Genomic DNA, 18,682 nt, shown 5'->3' with positions numbered 1-18,682 from the left:
GGGCCGCGCCCGCCCGCGGAGGAGGGTCCCTCGGGGGGGCCGGGCCGGGCGAGCCTGTTGTCCTCCACCCGGAAGCGCTGCGGGCCCCGGGGATGGGACGGGGCCGGGCTTCACCTGTATCTGCCGGGTGGTGGGGGCCTGCGCCTTCCGCGGGAGCTGCCGGCCCGGCCCATCCCGGCCTTGCGGGGGATGCGCCGGTGAGCGTCTTCCCTGCCTGGCCCCGGCGCCCTGCTACCCTGAGAGCTGTCTCTCTCCTCCGCCTCTGCCCGGGGGCTTCTTGTAAGAGCTGGCGCCGGCGGCGGGGTGATGACAAGCTGCGGTACTCCCGCGCTGCGGATCTTCCCTCAGGCTTCCTGTGCCGGGCTGGGCTGGCAAGTTGTGGGGCAGGAGGTGTCACACGTTCTGCTGCCTGTTCCCTTCTTGTCACAACCTCTTCCCACCCCTGACCCGAAAGGGACTCGGCCCATCGCACACGGGTGGTTCACTCCTCTGTTCCTCAAGCAGTTAATTCATTTCTGAAATAAAGACGTTCTGCTATTTCTTTGCCCTTCCAGTTAATACGCACAAGATTATCTTTATCCTCTAAGTAAATGAGGCTTTTTGGGTGCGGTCTTCAACCTTCCATTAGCCAAATCTTGTTTTTTCCTTCCCATGCTCCTGTGAATGGATCTTGGCTAGTGCCTGCTTTATTGGCTTCAAGCTATTTGAGTTGAGTAAGTTAGGTTGGACTTAAAGTCATGTATGTGGCTAATGAAAAATGTTGTGATCTGAGATCTAAATCATTGTGTTTTAGAGCAGTGATTCTCAACCAGGGCACCATGAGATGCTTTTCAAGTTGCCCCGTTCAAGCATGGTTAGATATGCAAGCATCTACAAGTGATTCATAAGCTAAACCTTGAGGTTTTAAATAAGAATTCATAGGGTGAGTCCAGATGTGCGTGGAAGTTTGGTAGCAGACCTTGCGCTGAATGCTGCTGGAGCATGTACTGTTTCGGGTTTTTTTCTGTGGTTTTTGTTTTGTTTTGTTTTTTTTTGTTTTTACCCCTGGGTATCCAGAGGTCAAAAAAACCCATGATGAAAAAAAAATGGAGCAGCACACGTTCAGACAGCGCACCCTTGCAGCATGAAGAACGCTGGACTGTGTGGTATGTGGCACTGCAAATGTGTTTGTGGTACCACATACCACATGACTGCACTCATTTGGATGCACCCATCATGTCCCAAACATTTTGGCCTGTTTTGGTCTTTCTCAGTGCTTTGAAATAGAATAATGATTCTATTTTTCTAGCCTTTTCGAGTAAAGGCTAAGAGCTGATATTTTCAAAGGGTGCTTTGAGTCTAACAAGTTTGAGAGCCACTGCTTTAGATGATGGGATAAGAAAGAAAGCTTCTGTATGGTCATTTTTTCCATAATTGTTTTCCAGAATATAGTATCTTGAACCGTTTATTGAAGGATGACTTGTACAGGTTGTTTAGAGAGGCTTACTCACATTTATATGAACTTATACACCTGCTTAAGGTTACTACCAAGAATAGTCTCATTGATTTCAGTTGAACTAGTCACAGTAGTAAAGCTAAGTACCTATGCGGGTACATAGCGTATTACAGAATATAAGGATCTCACTGCAACCTGGTCCAGAGAGAACTTTACTGGGTTTCCCTCTTCCATAAAATTTTATTGGCAAATATGAGCATTAATTACAGAAATAACATTAATGAAATAACATTTTTGGAGAAGTGGAGTGAGTCACCATGTTCACTGATGAGTTTATATTTGGGTAGTTAATATTGCACAATAATAGGTCATTATTATAGCCTGATTCAGAGAGCAGTAATTTGAACTTCTTGGTGTATTTGTTCTGGATTTTATAGGTGAACTATATCTTCTGTGTACTGCTTCCTACTCAGAAATGCTGTATGATTTGATTATATAAAATCTTTTGGTTGTATTGCCATTTCTGCATCTCCACAGCACATTCTGTGTCTAATAAAGGTTATACTCAGGTAATACTGTATTCTACTGGCTTTTGTCATTCAGGTGTGATTCAGGTGTCCTTATGCCAAGGTCCCGTTTCGTTATAAGACATTCAGATTAGTCTGTTTTTCTTTATGTTAATTGCATGTGGATACCTAGGCATGGATCCAGAAAGATGCATCTTTTATTTGCACTTGGTTTTGATTTTTCTGAGCTCAGCTTGTCCCTACACCACTTTAAAAATATTTAACATGTAAAGTTGCCATGCAAATTTATTTTGGTACTTTTTACATTGGAACAAGCACTGTGTGGTGCACACAACTCACCTTAAATGCCTGGTCATATTACTCTTACCACTTTTCCACCACCAATCCTTCCCTGTTGTGGTGACACCCACTTGTTGCATTTTTTTGTAAATTAGACTCTTAAGTTTTTGTGGGCTAGGACTGCTTTCCTACTTATTTGTACCTCTGGCTCAACAAAACCAAATCTTTACCAGAGTTTTTGAATGTTATCCTAGGACTTAATAAATAAGAATGAAAATGATATATATTCTAAAGTACAGACTGTCTTTGTATTAATGGGATGTTGTTAACCTAGAATTTACAGTTCTTTCAGACATATCTTTATTATTTTCACAGGCAACATCAAAGATAAATGCGACTAAAATACTAAAGAAATTAGAATTTTCTTTTTTTAGTTTTCTGTTACCAATCTGACAGGTCTTCAAATATAATTAATTCAGTTCCTGCTTTTTTCACATAGTGATATATGAAGAAAACTTTAAAACAAAAAATATGAGTGAAAAGCAGCAAAACAGGACTTGAAAGCAATGGGGTTGTTCCCTCAAACAACTTCTAATTCATGTTTTTAAAAGTGATTGGATTTCAAACTGTTTGCCTCATAGTTAACTGAAGTACAGATGGGGTATCAATGCATATTCAAATAGGAGATAGAACTTTTAAAGACATCAATTATAAGTATAATCATATTAATGTAGGAGAATATTATGTGATCATCCAGACTTTTCAAGTCTGTGTCACATTGTTTCCAACAGTACCATTTAATTTCATTTTAGACTAACAGGATTGCACCCTCCATCAGATAGTCCAGGTGGCATAGCACATTTTTGGGAAGATTGTTCAAGTGATATTTTTTATTACTTTTAGAAGGACTTTGCCAATCTATTTTGAAGAAAGTAAGCCTCTCCTAGTGTGATGGCTCTACATTGCAGATGTTCAGGAATGTTTATTTGCATCAAAATGGTACCTATCTCCCCATTTCCAAAAGCAATGGATACATTGAGAAACAAACAAAATGATTTTTTATTCTTGCAGAATTGTAAATTATCTTTATATTTTCAGACCCTGTTTATCTTTTAGTCTTTATCATAAGTTGATGTCAGTGATTCCAGTAGCTTCAGTAAACAAATGTTCTGAACAAAATGTAAAAAATAAATACATTTATTCATCTTTTCCTTTTAATCTCATTTTTGTACCCACTCTCTCTTTCATTTTTGAAACTTTCATTTGTTTGACCTTTTATCTGATTCATAGTTTCAGCTTGATTTTGTTTTTTGCATGAGCATGAGAAGTAAGCCCTTATAGTAAGAACAGTAATGGCCTTTCTATTGGTTGTTCACACAGAGACCCTTCATCTTCATTTTCAGCTCTGTCCCTGTTTTACCAAAGACATATTTTCATTGTTTCTCTGCACATGCCCTAGTCCTTTAGTTTTGCTAGCAGTGCCGGGTTTGTAAGCTGGATTTTTTTGCACTTGTTCATTTGATAGGACAAATATTGGTAAGTTCCTTCTTGTGTTTTGACTTGGTAGGCAGAGTAACTAATCACCAGCTTCCAATTTGTTTTCTTCCTGTCCAGCTGCACCCGTTCTACAGGCTGACTCCACTGTTTTCCTCAGTTTATCTTTTGCCTCAGCTAAGCAAGTGCCTTTGGCCCTCATGCCTCAGTCAACTGAATGTCAGGCAGAAAATGCTGTGGTTATACATACCCAGATATCTTCATGGTATTGCATTATTACCTTCCTTCTTACTGTTCCCTGTGATTCATTGGAACAGACACAGGTTTCAAGTCTTCTTCCCGGGCAGGTAAAAAGCTCTCTTGCAGCAAGGCATGTGGTTACAGCAGCAAGCTAGCAGTCTCTGGCTTTCTTTTCCTTCAGGTGGTAAGTTCTCCGCCCTCTGCTCACATTTTGTCTGGGCAGTCACTGTTCGATGCTTTGACTTCTTGAGGTAGAGAGCTTGTAATGCCGGTCTTCTGAGCACTCTTCATGACAGCTAGTATTTCAAAATTAATCCTATCCACCTCTTCCAGGCTTACAAGCTTCAATGGTCTTTCCTCTGCAGTGACAGAACCTCCACTTGTTCAGAAGATCCACTTGTTTAAGGATTCTGAAACACTAGAGAAATCAGCACTGAAGCCCCCATCCAATTTCTCCCACAGTCTTAGAGCAGTTCTGTCCTGTGCTAGAAAAAAAAATACATGGGAGCTAGCTGTTAAAGACCCTGTAGCTGAAGGGAGCATAACTTTTGGAAACCAGTAATGATTACTCTGCCTAGTAAATTTGAAATTGAATAAAAATCCTATGGTCAGGTTTGTAGAAGTGTAATTAACAAGTAGTGAAAATCTCCATTTTTCATATATATTTTTTTAAATTCTTGACCCCTTCTTTCCACTTTTGTATTTCAAATCTTATAATAGTAAGACACAGCATGTCTCTAGAGTTAGGGGTTTGGACATTCCTTTAATAATGACTTTTTCTTTAAATGTGAAGCAGTAAGTACACTTATTTGTTTCAACTCTTCTTTTCTGTGCTTTAGGAAACTGAGAAAAGCTGTTCCACCCTCATCCAGGTCAGTATAGTTGGGACATTTTCTTTAAACTGCAAATACTGTTTTTTACTTTTAGTTAAGCGAAATAATTTATGAGATTTTTCCAGGTACAATCTCATGTAATTTTAAAAAAATTAAAGTTAAGGCTTTCAGAAGTGCATGGTACCAGTCTAACTTTCTTCTAGAAATTTGTAGGAACAGAGACTAACAAAAGCAGAGTTTATTTTAAAATCTTTTTAAAAGTAGATCAGCCATTACGCTCTTAAAGTATACAATGTTGTTCATTTTGTTTTGATTATCTTATTCATCAAAACAGGCATCTTTGTACTAAAGATGTAACTAAAGCAAATGAATTTAGATGCAGAATATTTTGCTATTGTGTTTTTCACTCTTTTCTAGTCTGCATTATCTGATGATCATACTTGTCATCACAGTCACTTGAACAGTTATTTTGTCGTATTTTTAATCTTGGTTTATCTTTTCATGTAAATGACAAAAGACATTGCAGGTAACCAAATCAGGAATTAAATTAATCTTATTTTAAAATCTATTTTCTTTATCATCAGCCAAAGCTAACTTAGTAAACATTTTAAGAATATAATTTTATGCCCCATCAAAGGCAAGATGTTGTCATTATCTTTTATTAAAATAATCTAAAATATGTTTCCAAGTGTGCATTTGGCCACTAGCAGTCATCAGCACTTATGTTTCACTCTTGGTTGGGTAGCCTAGAGTCTCATAAAAATGGCTGTTTTCCAGAATTAATTGTAGTATTTGCTTGTATGTTGTCAGCACATCATAATTTTTGTTTATGGACTACCACCCATACTGGTGGAAGAGCAAGAAGGACAAGTTAGTTTTGTATTGCTCTGCAACCCCCACCACAAAAACATTTGATATAGTGTAACAATCAGCTTAATGATCCCTCCACTTCCACTACTTTTTTTTAAAGAGATTTAAAAACAGATACTTTGGCCTGATGAGGATGCTGTGCATTTTTATAGCATTTTGTATCTTCAGATTACTTTATAAACATTAATTCATTAAGATTAAACATTAACTTTTAGAGTGCATGTGTATTATGCTTGTTCATTCTGTACAGTGAAATTTGCTTTGCAGTTAAATGGCCCAGGAAGCTGCATACCATCTGATATCGATACTGTAAGTTTTGTATGGAATGAATAAATAATAACTTACGTTTTTCTTGTGGGTTGGAAGCACTGTTTCAAGGCTCTAGTCTCACCTATGCTACCAGCAGAAACCTTAAAGCTTAAAATATTTGTTTAGCTAATGTACATGAATATATGCTTTAAATATTTTCCTAGATTGAAAAATGCAAAGTCTAGAGAAATGTTTTTAAATGTTTATTCACACTATTATGTCCTTTTGTCATTGACCAAACAAACTGTGTTGTCCTGCACTGCCGTATTGAATAGGGCTTGAGTCTTGTGCTAAATTATATTAAGCTGTATAAAGAAACATTTTATGCAATTAGAGTATTTGACAGATGGGGGAGTATTATTTATAATTTTATAAAATTACTCTTGTACACCTACATTTAAGCATATGGTTATTGTCAAAGAAATGGAGGGAGATCTGCCTACAGGCACTATCGGTATGGAGCCAATAGCTAGTGTAATTTCAGGAAGTTAATTACACAGGTGGTATTGATCAAGGTCACTTGCTCTGCCTGTTTAATGTTGAATGGGTTCTTTAGTTTACCATTCTTAGATGGATAAATAATACCAACCTGACAAGAATGGCTTACTAGTATTACAAAGGAACCAAACTTTTTTTCTCATGTCTCCTTGCTATACCTTAAAAATTTACCTTGGTATCACAAGGTCAGATGTTTGCTTCCGTGTTTCTCTTTCCTCCCTACATAGGAGTAACATCAAAGCATACATGTTATATGGGAGCTGTCAATCCAAAACGCAAGGTGTCAGCAGACAGAACTTCATATACCAAATTCTTTGTGATAGGCTGGAAAGGACCACATATAATAGGCCCCTTTGCCTATGTGTGATACCCTATGAAAGAATACTTGATCTCCCATGGTCCAGTACTTCCAGTGGATACAAAATGGAGCTATTAATGTCCTCTTTTTTGGTCCAACAGTCTCTTTAGATAGTTCAGTTCCTCCCCCATTTCACTGCATTAGTGTCAAGCTTCTTATCCTCACCTACAAGAGTCTTTAGCTCTTCTCATAAGTGTCTTTGCATGATAAAGACAGCTTTTTTGTTGTGCTTGATGTGCTAGTTGTGTTTGTCCCTTTGTCAGCTTTTCTAATAATTGACTACACATTTTCCCTTTGTTTTCCCTCCCACGGAGCATGCTTCTTGAGCTAATCCATAAAGTCATGGTCCTTGCATGTGTCCCCAAGTCCCACTTCTGTCATGATGCTTAAAATGAATAAAATAATTATAGCTTGGTTAAGGGCAGATAGTTGGAAATTATCATTCATAAAAAACTTTAAAAATACATGTATGTTTATAATAATGTGGGGGGTTTTATTATCTTAATCCTTTCCCCCACTATCTGTCATATATCACTTGACATTTTAGAGTATAAATTCCCTGGAGCAGGAACAGTGAGTTAATATGTATTTGTGCATAATAATATAATGGGCTCCCAGTCTTGGTTTGGGCCTCTGGGCACTATGGAGCCACAAATGATACATTGCATTTTTGGTAGTGTTTATAAACTGTATTCAGATAATATTATAGTTTTAAGACAGACATTCAGAATTTAGGAAATCCTGGGATTAAGACTGCTTTTGCCTCATTCATCATACAGGGTGAATGTTGCATAGGGAGTAATCAGTGTTGTATGTGGAAGGTGGCTGTTATTTGTAAGAACTGTTTCTCACATGAAACAAGGGTAGAATCTACTCTTCTCTGTCTCTTGCTTTCCTCAGGCTGAATGCTGACCTCATGGAGCAGGGGTAGAGTCTACTCTTCTGTGTCACTTGCCCACTCTCTCCTGTTCTGCTAAAAGCTAGAGTTTTGACTGCTCAGCCAAAGTTGATTGCCAATTCAGCAGTGGCTGTGAGAGGGTTGGGCAAAAGGTCATGTGGTATGCAAGTAAATATGGTATTCCTCCTAATAGTCCCCAGGATCTCAGGTAGGACACCTAAAATTGGTGTATACTATTGACAATTTCTTGTCTGTGTCTCATATCTGACAAGAGGAAATAAGAGAACCAGTTTACAGAATGGTTTTGAAAATAAGTTTGTTGAATTTTCTTGAAGCAATCATACATTTTGGTAATAGCCATAGAAAAGCCCAGAAGGAGTGAATAGTTCGGTACTTATTGTATAGTGTAGTTGGTGTGCATAAACAAGGGATAGACACATGTAGTAAAAAGACCTGCTTTTTTCTCAGGTCTGGGGAAGGGCACTTTCTGCCCAAATACTTGTTTAAATCCCACTCAACCGTGCAGTTGGTTCTGTGAAAGGTATCACCCATAAAAGTCTTCATTTTTGCATATTTCCTGTACTATCCTAGCTACAACATCCTTGTAATACAGAGGCAGGCAAAGTCCGGCCCATGGGCTTGATCAGTCCCATGACGGACTCCATTTCTCAGCAGCCCTTGCCTATGTTACTGAGACCGGTTTCCATGGAGACTTCAGCAATGGCAGGTCTGTGACAAGGTGGGGCCAGGATCTTAGGGGGGTCCAGCGATTCACAGGAGCATGGAGGCAATGGATCATGGCTCTACCTGGGCTCTGAGCCGTGCTGTCACTGCTGCAAGATCCCAGCTCTGGCCCTGGAGCAGCTCCCCTTGCCAGTGCTGCTGGGGCTGCTCTCCATGGAAATCCTGGCTCTGCACTGTCATGGCCCTGCCAGTGCTGGGGTCTCCATGGAAACTGGCTGCAGCAATGCAAGCAGGAGCTGCTGGGAAATGGAGTCTGGCTGCCACCCAGATCTGCCATTTTCCCCACCTCTGCTCTAATACTGTCATAAAAAAGAGATGTCCTTTTTGATTTTTTTTAAACTTAAACTGAAAAAAATCACATGGAGTTATGCTGAATCCCATATGGGTGGTAAGGAGGATTAGAATCTTTGTTCCACCCCACAGACCACAATCACTAGAGCTGAGTAATTGTTAACACAGTAGTCCAGCAGGAGAACTAGCTCCTCAAGACTCCTGGGCTTATTCCAAGTCCATTCTCATGTGAAAATAATGATTTTCTTACCAAATCAAGGTAGATTTGCAGAGGGAAATATATTTATCTAGTTTAACTAGATTTGTATTAAAATGGGTATTTCTCAAATATTTTTATTATTCTGACATTTAAGGGATAAACAGAAGACACAAAAAAAACTACCACATAATATTAGAGCTTACAAGAAACTGCATTAGTAAATGCTATTTCTGAATGGTTTAACTACTTCCAGCAATTTGAGTATTTCCTTCAGGAAGATATTTTAAAATCAAACTTCAGTGTATACAATAGTAACATGTTGTTTCATTTTAATAAAATGTATTTCAGATCATTTAACAAATGTAATAATCTTAGCCAGAAATTTTTTTATGTAACATTTTATAAAAATGTCTTTAATCAGTTTCTGAATAGGAGCCATATTACTTTAAATATCACTAAATTGATATCCAGTGTGAACTTTAATTGCATCTTTGTGTGTGATTAATATTTGTGATATATTTTCCTTTCTTAATTTTTTTCTGTAAGTGATGCATCAGGTTTATGATGTTTTAGATTAGAATGTCTGTGTTAATATTCTGTCTCTGTAGGTCCTTTGTTATATATCTTCAGCATACTAGTGCAGAACTGATGGATTGCATTCTGACAAAAAGTAACAGGTAGCAGAACTAATTAAACTACCAAAGCTGTGTGATGCTCTTTCTGTGTTCAGATCAATTACTGACCCTGATTCTTACTCTTAACTTGAAGGAACACAAAATCTAAAGGACAGGAATGAAAGGACAAGTACACACCATATAGTACAGGACAAGTACACACCATTTGTGCTTCATTCCACTCTAACATTTATTTGAAATGTACAGTTTCTTTGAGGAGGTCAAGCCAAAGCTGAAGAGGTTTCATCTTTTTCTTTTCTATCTTTTTTTTTTTTTTTTTAACAAAGTCACTCAGCTAGAGACAGAAAGTGTAGTTGTCAAAGTAAGTGCTTTGAAGCAGGTATTCAGTACATGTTATCTGCTTTGCCTTCACTGAAGTCCACAACAGCTTGCTTCCAACCATTGGGTCAGAAGTTCATGTAATTCATTTCTGTTGTTCACACAGAAGAGTAATTTTTTAATTAAGAGAAGGCACTTCAGTTAATCTTTTAAGGGAGAGAGTTTTGGGGGCTTCATTGTTGTATTCACTCTTAGAGAAGGGAAAGTCTCTAGTACTCTTCTGATGCTGAAGCATAATTTCTGAAGCTCTCCACTTCCCTTCCCTTCCCAACTTGCCCTTAATGTGTTAGGCTCCATTTTTTTCTCTCTTACATTGAATAGTCTGGAGGGGGATCAAGACAAGGAGGGACAAAATTGGAATTTTTTTCTGTTTAACTTGGCAGTTACAGCTTCAGTGGGTAGAAATCAGTTTAATTATTTTTTTTTAGTGCCTGCAAAGTATGTTCAACTATCTCCAGTATGGGAGTGACTCATAGAAAGAGATTTCCCAAAGTTTACCTAATTTATTTCAAGGCCCAAATGAGTCTAGCCCAGGTTAGAATTGAAATTGAATCAATAAAAAAATTTGGAACAAAGCAGCAGAACAGAGATGATATATTGTCTGGGGGAACTTACAAGTATCCATTGTAATTCAGGAACATCCAGGATCCTATCCAGTGTTATCCATTGATTTTACCCTGAAGTCAGTATCTTATTAATTTTGGGGTCTTTATGCTTGTCCCTGTTCCTGTGAATCAAAAAGAATGATAGTAATATTAACAGACATCAGAAAGATATGCCTATCAATAGCCCATTTAACCGAGTTCTTTAAAAAACTTAGGATCTGTGTTCTCTTTGAAGAGAATGGCAGAATGAGCTCCGTCATTTGTATTAGCATTCCGTCTGATGCATATGTTTCCTTCAGCAGTGTAAAAGACTTTTAAATGTCTGGCAGCAGTTCATCTCTTCTTGGCTTATGACCTCAGATGGTTTGAGTGTCTTCCCTGTGTTGAACTTAAGAAGCAACACCATTCAGTGTCCTCAGTGCCATATTTGTGTGCCTCCATTTGATTATTGCCAGTGGCCAGGTCTCCAGTTCTCTTGTCTTCAGTCTGGGGAAGCCAAATGTTTTGTCCATTTTCATGCATTTTCATTTTGGAACATGTGTTAGCTGTGGATATAAATGATGTATGTCAGTGAGGAAATGCCATTGTAGTAGATCTAAGTAGGTGTGATTGAGACTTCTTAGGTCTAAAAGGTAAATGCTGTATTAGAGAGAATACATGGCCTTTGGAAATGTAGGTAGTTCCAAAATCCTCATTTCCTTTTGTGTCCAAACTGATGGAAAAAAGCCATCTTGATGATCTACTTTGATCAAACTGTTTGCTTCATCAAGCAGATAAGCATTTGGAATTACCACTTTTTAAAACTTTTATGATGGTACTTTAAAATTTCTGAATCAGTTTCAGGGTCAAATGAGTTTTATGGGGTTGGGAGTACTATTAGTTTCTTTACTATCTTACATCTTTTAATGTTAAGGCAGCCTTTTGCATCCAAAAATATTGTCCGGTACCTGTCCTGTTCTTGGTTACTTAGACATTCTGTCTGGAGCTCTCTTTCCAACCATTATTCTGAAAAAAATGAATGTTGATCATTCTTTATTCAGCCTCAGCTCCTGCCTTTTTCCTTTGGCTTCATCATTACAGTTAAAAAAAAAATCCATTCTGAAGTGGCATTTGGAATGCAAAGACTATCTTCATAAATAAAAAATTATTTGTCTCAGGTACTATGATAGTTGCAGGCATTCAGCTAAGAGAAATGTAGTTAGAAGTAGACCTCCATTTTATTTAGGTCCTACTTTTTTCTCAGTACTATTCCAGTACTTTTCTTCTGGCTTCTTTTATTTTCTTTGAACTTTCAGAGTAATTTAAATACTTAGGTTTCCCATTTTATATAGTGCTTTTACATAAATATAGGAATTACTGAAACTCTTGTAACCCAAAGAAAATTATAATCAGTTAGGAAGAAAAGATGTTTAATAATCCAAAACTTATTTAATAGTGAAACAGGGTAGGGTGAAGTAACTGATCTGAAAAAGTCATTTTAAATGCATCTTATATGTTACCATAAAGAAGTCAAATGAATTTATAGGCAGGGCAAGTGTACCCTCTTCTTTTAAAATTTTGTTTTCCATTTTATTAGTGAATGTTGGTCATATCGTAGACTTGTGGTAAAGTCAGTGCAGAAACATTGTGTGTTGTGGACACATTGAGTCTTTTAAGTTGCAATAAACTGTTCGCCTAACTTGACTTGGAGTGATCATAAAAGATTCTGTCTTTGGGGGAGTTTTTTGCTTTTGTATAGATCTTATTTTAAAATGACTTGGTATGTGAACCTATGTAATTACTGCATTTCCAATAACTTTTGAGTTGCATGCTGTATTGTTCTAATTTTACCCTCTAAAAAAAATAAACCTCATAAAAATTGAACTCGACTTATAGGCAGGATCAGCCTATAATTGAGCCCCCCTGCAGTTATGACTTCTGTACTTACTGTATTTTTGTGTTATGTAATAAAAATACGAGGTCAGAATTTTTTTCAGGATAGTTTTTATTTTGGAATTTTTACTGCATTTAACACTTTAGGTCCTTTCCTTGACTGTTTGATTCTCCCATAGGATTTTGAAAAGGGTACTAGCAGCTTGAGGCTTTTATCTCTAGTTACTGGACTCTGATTTAGGGGAGAAAGCTGCTTGTTTGCTTGTTTTTAAATTGTGAAAGTAGCAGGTTAACTTATAATTGTAACAGATGGTGTGTGAGGGCAGCTCCCTCATCCCTCACCCAAAAAAGAAAAAAACTCACAGTATGACTTGTTTTATTACAAGTTCTGAGGGTAACAAAGCATGATGCTTCACAAGTAGAATTGCTACTGCTATTGCCCTAAGAGCCCTTAAGAGACTTAATTGAAAAATATTTTATTTAAACAATAGAAAGTAGTAGTTATTCCTTAGATGCGTTGTCATTTTTATTATTTTGCATGAAGAAATTACATTGAAATTGCATTGAAAATTGGAATTAAAATTTGTCATGCTTCTATTAAATTATTAAAAATGGAACTTTGAGGTAGGAAGGTTTTACTCTAGAAGTAAACTGAAGTATATCTGCAGGGTAGTAAAAATTCAATACTATTTTGACCTGGTCCAGGAATTGTATCATTTTCCTAGTGATATTACAAGGGTATAACTACATTTTATTGTTTCATTTCCATAACAGTAATTAATCTGTTTCTTTTAATTATAGTTTATTGCCATGAAAAGAAGGACGTGATAAGGTGTTCGCCTTATAAAATTTGGCTTGCGTATGAAATCTGGCAGGTATATACATTTGTGTACATGTGTAAGTATGTAGACTATTGCTATGTATAGTAAAGATCTACTGACACCTTGTTAAGCATATTTTTAAGGTAAATGCTAGTGTTGTTTTTCTGAAGGAGTTTTAAAATGTATATTTTTGTAATTACATTTAAGAACTGTATATATGCTGTGGAGATGTGCATGGGCATCATAACCCTGTAATAGGAGTTTAACAGAATTGAGAAAATAAGGGAGTGAATGATTTGCTGTGGATGACTAGTTCTTGTTTCTTCACTATTACCTGCTATTTTCCTGTTTTTAGAAATCTGGTAATTGCAGTGTATTTTTATTTCAGTCAGCTACCTCAGTGACATTTTGTGGATCATATTTCACAGGTTAAATTTGCATTGTGTTCAAATGCTTTCTTGTATTGCTTCCTTTTAAAATTAAGATGCATGCTCAAAATCTGTTATGTATCTGTTTGGATTTGTATATCTCCCTCACCGGGCTTGGAAATATACTTTGAAAGCCATATATATTTCAGTATTACTTCCATTGCTTACCAGATACTTAGATAACTCTCACTGCAGTCAGAAGACAAAGCAGTTTCTGCTTCTGGAATACTAAATGCTGAAGTACTTTTTATAGCCCAGGGCTTTTGTAAGTTGATATGCTGATAAAGTTTCAATTACTATAAATATTTTGAGAAGTCTTTTATCCTTTCAACTTAGGTAATACAGCGACCTGTGGAATATGAGTGATGACAAACCCTTTTTATGCACAGCCCCTGGATGTGGCCAGGTAATGGGATGACAGGAATCTATTAATGTAGGTCAAAGAAAAGAAAGGTGGGAGTGTAGAAAGAGCAAAATGTATTTGGTTAGATTTTAAGAATAGAGATTTCTTAATGATAGTTGCTGGAATGGGACTGTGTGGTGGTGTTATACTGTAAAGCAGGTGGTAGCAAGAAAGTTTGTTGATTTAACAATGCCATCCACAGCAGGATAAATTTAAATAACCCCAGGTCATATATCTGTCAGGAAAAAAGTATACTTTTTTGTGTTAATTCTGTTGTAATTTTCTAAGTGGAATCAAATAATGCATTAACATGTATGATATTATTCATCATTTTGTTAACCCTCTATAAGAATTAGCTGCAAACTAAGTGTGATGCACACTCTGGTATTCAGGAAGTCTCTGGACGTTAACTGATGGCAGGGAACGTGTGTAGCAATGCACAAGGGCATCACTACACAATGTTGAAAAGTTTCAGAAAACTTCTGAGTCTCCCCATGTGTATAATACTCTGGTATGTAGATTGATAATGACAGCTTTGTGATGTGAAGAAATTTAATGAGATAAAATGAAAGCATCATCTAAGAATATAATACTTTATTCCTTTGGATGGCACACGTTTTAAAAGAAAATATTGATTGTGGAAAGTAAATTCAAGTTGGAAAAAAGGGTAAAAAGCTCTTATGCAACACAAAGGGTATAAGGTTGCAAATGTTTTGGGGTTTTTTCCTAAAATTGAGAGAAAATTTGGGTGCATCTCAGATGCAAGGAGGTCTTCATTTTCAAAGGAATACTTTACATAGTGGAAAACTAACCCTTCATTATTTTTTTTTGTTTTCATGTACCATTTTTTAGCATATATTTGGTATATCAACATACAAAAATAAATATGACTAGGAAGGAAGGGGAAGTGTTTCTGAATACTTTATCTGGTTATTTAAGATGATGTAGTTTTCAGACTGTATAGTTGACTTGGTAACCACAAATAGGGAAGTTTTCTTTTATCTATTGTATTATCATTCTGTGTCATGGATTTATATATAATAATCTGAAAACTTGTCGGTTTGCTATTCATATAGAATAGGACCATATTGGTCTGTTATGAGTTAATTTTCTTATAATATTAATTCATTTAGTTTTATTTATTTAGATTTATACATGTTCAGAAGTTATCTTAATATTTGTTATGATAACTTTAATTTTTGCATGATAACTTTCTTAAACTTACTATTCTGTTACCATAGCCATTTTCATTTAGTGTAGGAAAAAAAAGAGGTTTTTAATATGTTTAATACACTCAGATGCATCAAAATTGGCAGAAGAGGTATATTTTTCAAAGTAACTTTACTTTTCCCCATTCTGTTATCAGAACTAGCTTGCTCAAAAATGTTCTGATTACAAGATCTTCCACAGAATATTCATGGGGCCCAGGGGACCCCCAATGGCTTCTGTTGTTGGGCAGAGGGAGGGAGGTGTGGCATGTGAGGAGAGAAGGGCTGATAAGGGCCAAAAAAACCAGGGCGCTCCCAGATACCAGTTTAAATTGGAGTATAAAGAGGAGGGGTTCAGACTCCTTCAGAAGGACCCTCTATAACACGTGTTGGGGGCAGGAAGAGAGACTCAAAGCCTACTGGAATGGTAGTTGCTCTCTCCCCAATCTTGGGTCACACATGGGATGTGAGACCTCTCACGTACTGGTTCACATTCTAGACTCTGAGATAGAGGACTGTAAATGTTCCCCTGCTTCTGCCACTGATAGTGAACTCAGTCAAGAAAGGGATGAGGGAATGTGGGGTGCACATCTAGGGTGCAGACAGAAGTGCAGCTCCCAGCTGTAACTCAGAACTTTTCTGCAAAGTGTTCTGAGTTACAGTGTTACCCCAGACCAAACAGAAGTTCACTATCGGTTCCAGGTGGGAGGGGAATGGCCTGGGAGCCTGCAGCCAGGTTCCCATAGCAACAGCCTCAGCTCTCTGTTTTCAGAATGGGAAGGGGGAAAGGCAATAGAGGGAGCTCATTTTTGGGGCTCCCCAGCTGGTGCTGAAGGGTGAGGTGGGTGAATTGGAACCCCCCCCCAGGGGGTCTCCAATAAACCCACCCTTCCGGGGGGGGGGGGGTCTGAAAAATCCCCAGATGGAACTCCCTGCACTCTGTTTCCACCCTCTCATTCTGAAAACAACACCAGGCTGGGAGGCAGTACAGGCACAAGTTACAGAACATACTATATTTTGAAACATCTTTATCTGATACCTCATGCAATGAGGGATCAGATTTTTACCCAATGAACCATTTTTGAACCTTTCTGCACCCTTACACTTGTGTTTAGCCATGGCTATAAACTGATTTCTGTGGCCAGATCAAGTGAAATTTGTCACTTCTGTCTACACCCCTAGATTTGCCTTACACTAATAAGGTAGTTATCCAATAGTATGCTGATTCTCAGTACCTGTTCCAGAGCACAGTTCTAAGGGACAGAGACTTCTTACCTCAAAAAAACCCCCTTTTGCCTATCAACCCTCACAACATTCTCCCTCACTGGTTTCACCCTCCCCACTGTATTCCTCAAACGTACCTTAACATTTGCACATCTTTTGATTATGTTATGAGAAATTCCTGTAGAGAAAGGCAGTGTTTCAGGACCATCTGGCCTGATGAGCCAGTGTCAGTAGAGCCAGTAGAAAGTTGTAAGCCCAGAGGATCAGGAGCAGACAAAGTCAGGTGCCAGAAGCAGGGGTCCAGATTAGAGCTACAAGCCACATGGTCAGGATCCAGGAGTGCGGGGGGGTGGAGCCAGGACGTGGGAATTGGGAAACTAGAAGTCAGTGGGCAGGAATCAGGAAACTAAGATTCAGAAGCCCAGGCTAGACAGAGAGCCATCTATCCTGTTAAATAGATTGAGCTTTGAAAAGGCTGCTGCTTATCTGCAGGGAGCCCTACCTTTGTAGGTAGCCTGAGTTAGCTAGAGCTAGTTAGGCAGCTGGACAGCTAGACCCACTAAGGTAATTGGGGTCAACTGGGAGCTAACTAGCTTGCCTGCTGCCCCAACTCCTGAGACCCAGTGACTCATTTTTCTTGAATTCTACTGTTTCATTGTTCAAGAAAAGGGATAAAAACTGAGTCTTGGTTCAGTTACCCTGCTGGTATTTTCTCTTCCCTCTTTCTAGCCAGGGCTAAGTTTCCTAGGTAATATTTTAAGAGTAAAATCATAATTTGTATGTGGATTTAAAAGCACTTTAAAATAGTCTTACAAATGAGGAAGCTTGCTGTCGCAGCCAAATTTCCAAAATTAGCCCAGGCAGAATGCACAGAGAGATGAAAGATTATAATGTACATTTACTGAAAGCTGCCCAAGGGTAGGGTTAAAAATACCAAATTATGTGGGTATAGTTCAAGAAAATGGACTGCCACATGTTTCATTCAGCCCCACAGTGTCTGTGAGAAAAGCCTACCTGGAAATCTTTCTGACCAAAGACAGGTACATATCCATGTAAAAGTCAGCTGATAATTTGGTAATAATGGTGGTTTTACATGTGAAAATGACTTTCCATATCCTTATTTCATTTCAGTCGCATTCAGAATTTTAACTATATTTTAAAACTTTTTGCCACAGCGTTTTACCAACGAAGATCATTTGGCTGTCCATAAACATAAACATGAGATGACACTGAAATTTGGTCCAGCTCGTAATGACAGTGTCATTGTGGCTGGTTAGTATATATTTTTATTAATGGCTTATCCATCTTTCTCCTGGAATGTGCACAAATTTTGTTTATTTTCTGTACATACTGTAATTTCTATAAATCGGTGAAAGAAAATACCATAGGATTACTTCTGACTTTATATTACTTCATAGGAGTACAATCTGACAAGTGCTTATCCATTTTATTTCCCTATAAATCACTTATTTTGACACATACACAGCTTAAATATGGGTTTAATTTTTACTGATGTAATAGTTTATTAACTGTCTAAGCATACATACAAAAGCACTGTTGCTATGCTTAACCAATTCTGAAATTTAGGTTCTGGACATACAAAAAGCTCTTATTCCGCACCGATATTAACTGATGCCATAGGCTGACATAGCTCCCTTATATCCAACTTGGAATTATCCTGGGGAAAAGTTAAATAAAACTGCACTGAGATGCATATATCCCAAAATAGCCATTTCTCAAGCCAAACAGGCTTTCACTTGTTTCCCTGTCACCTGTTGGTAAGGTAACAGGTAGCAGGGAATCAGAAGATTGGAAGGGACCTCAAGGGCCATCTGTCCCCACCCCCAGTAGCAGGTATTTCATGCTAATACCCCTAGGGTGACTGGTATCTATCCTCTTTAAAGCCAGTGTACAAAACCAGAGTAAACAGTTTGTGTGTTGAACTATTTTTTTATGCTCTAGTTGCTTGGTTTAAAAGATTTTTTTTTTTTCTAAAATGTCTTTTACATATTTCAGTTGCCTCAGGGAAATTAATCAGTAGTAGTTTAATGTAAATAGATTTTTAGAAAGCAGGTAAATGTAGCTTAGTTTTTGTTTAAATCTAAACTACTTCCAAACTATATGTGTCTTCAG

At 37.7% G+C, this 18,682-nt stretch overlaps 1 protein-coding gene across 1 annotated transcript in view; it reads left to right on the top strand.

Moving 5' to 3' along the window:
* The window catches only part of ATF2 (activating transcription factor 2), a 98,028-nt gene that overhangs the window by 490 nt on the left and 78,856 nt on the right, over positions 1-18,682 (top strand). Inside the window, exons 2-6 of the mRNA XM_019522956.1 lie at positions 4,815-4,847; positions 5,946-5,987; positions 13,267-13,340; positions 14,051-14,120; positions 17,725-17,821. Of these exons, the coding sequence (XP_019378501.1) occupies positions 14,073-14,120; positions 17,725-17,821 (145 nt within the window). The 5' untranslated portion in view covers positions 4,815-4,847; positions 5,946-5,987; positions 13,267-13,340; positions 14,051-14,072. The remainder of the gene's footprint in view (positions 1-4,814; positions 4,848-5,945; positions 5,988-13,266; positions 13,341-14,050; positions 14,121-17,724; positions 17,822-18,682) is intronic.

This window comes from Gavialis gangeticus, unplaced genomic scaffold (genome assembly GCF_001723915.1).
Source record: "Gavialis gangeticus isolate Ggan-Ray unplaced genomic scaffold, GavGan_comp1, whole genome shotgun sequence".
Taxonomy (NCBI): Eukaryota; Metazoa; Chordata; order Crocodylia; family Gavialidae; genus Gavialis; species Gavialis gangeticus.
The sequence above is the reverse complement of the archived record's forward strand: the minus strand, read 5'-3'. Positions and strand labels throughout refer to the sequence as shown.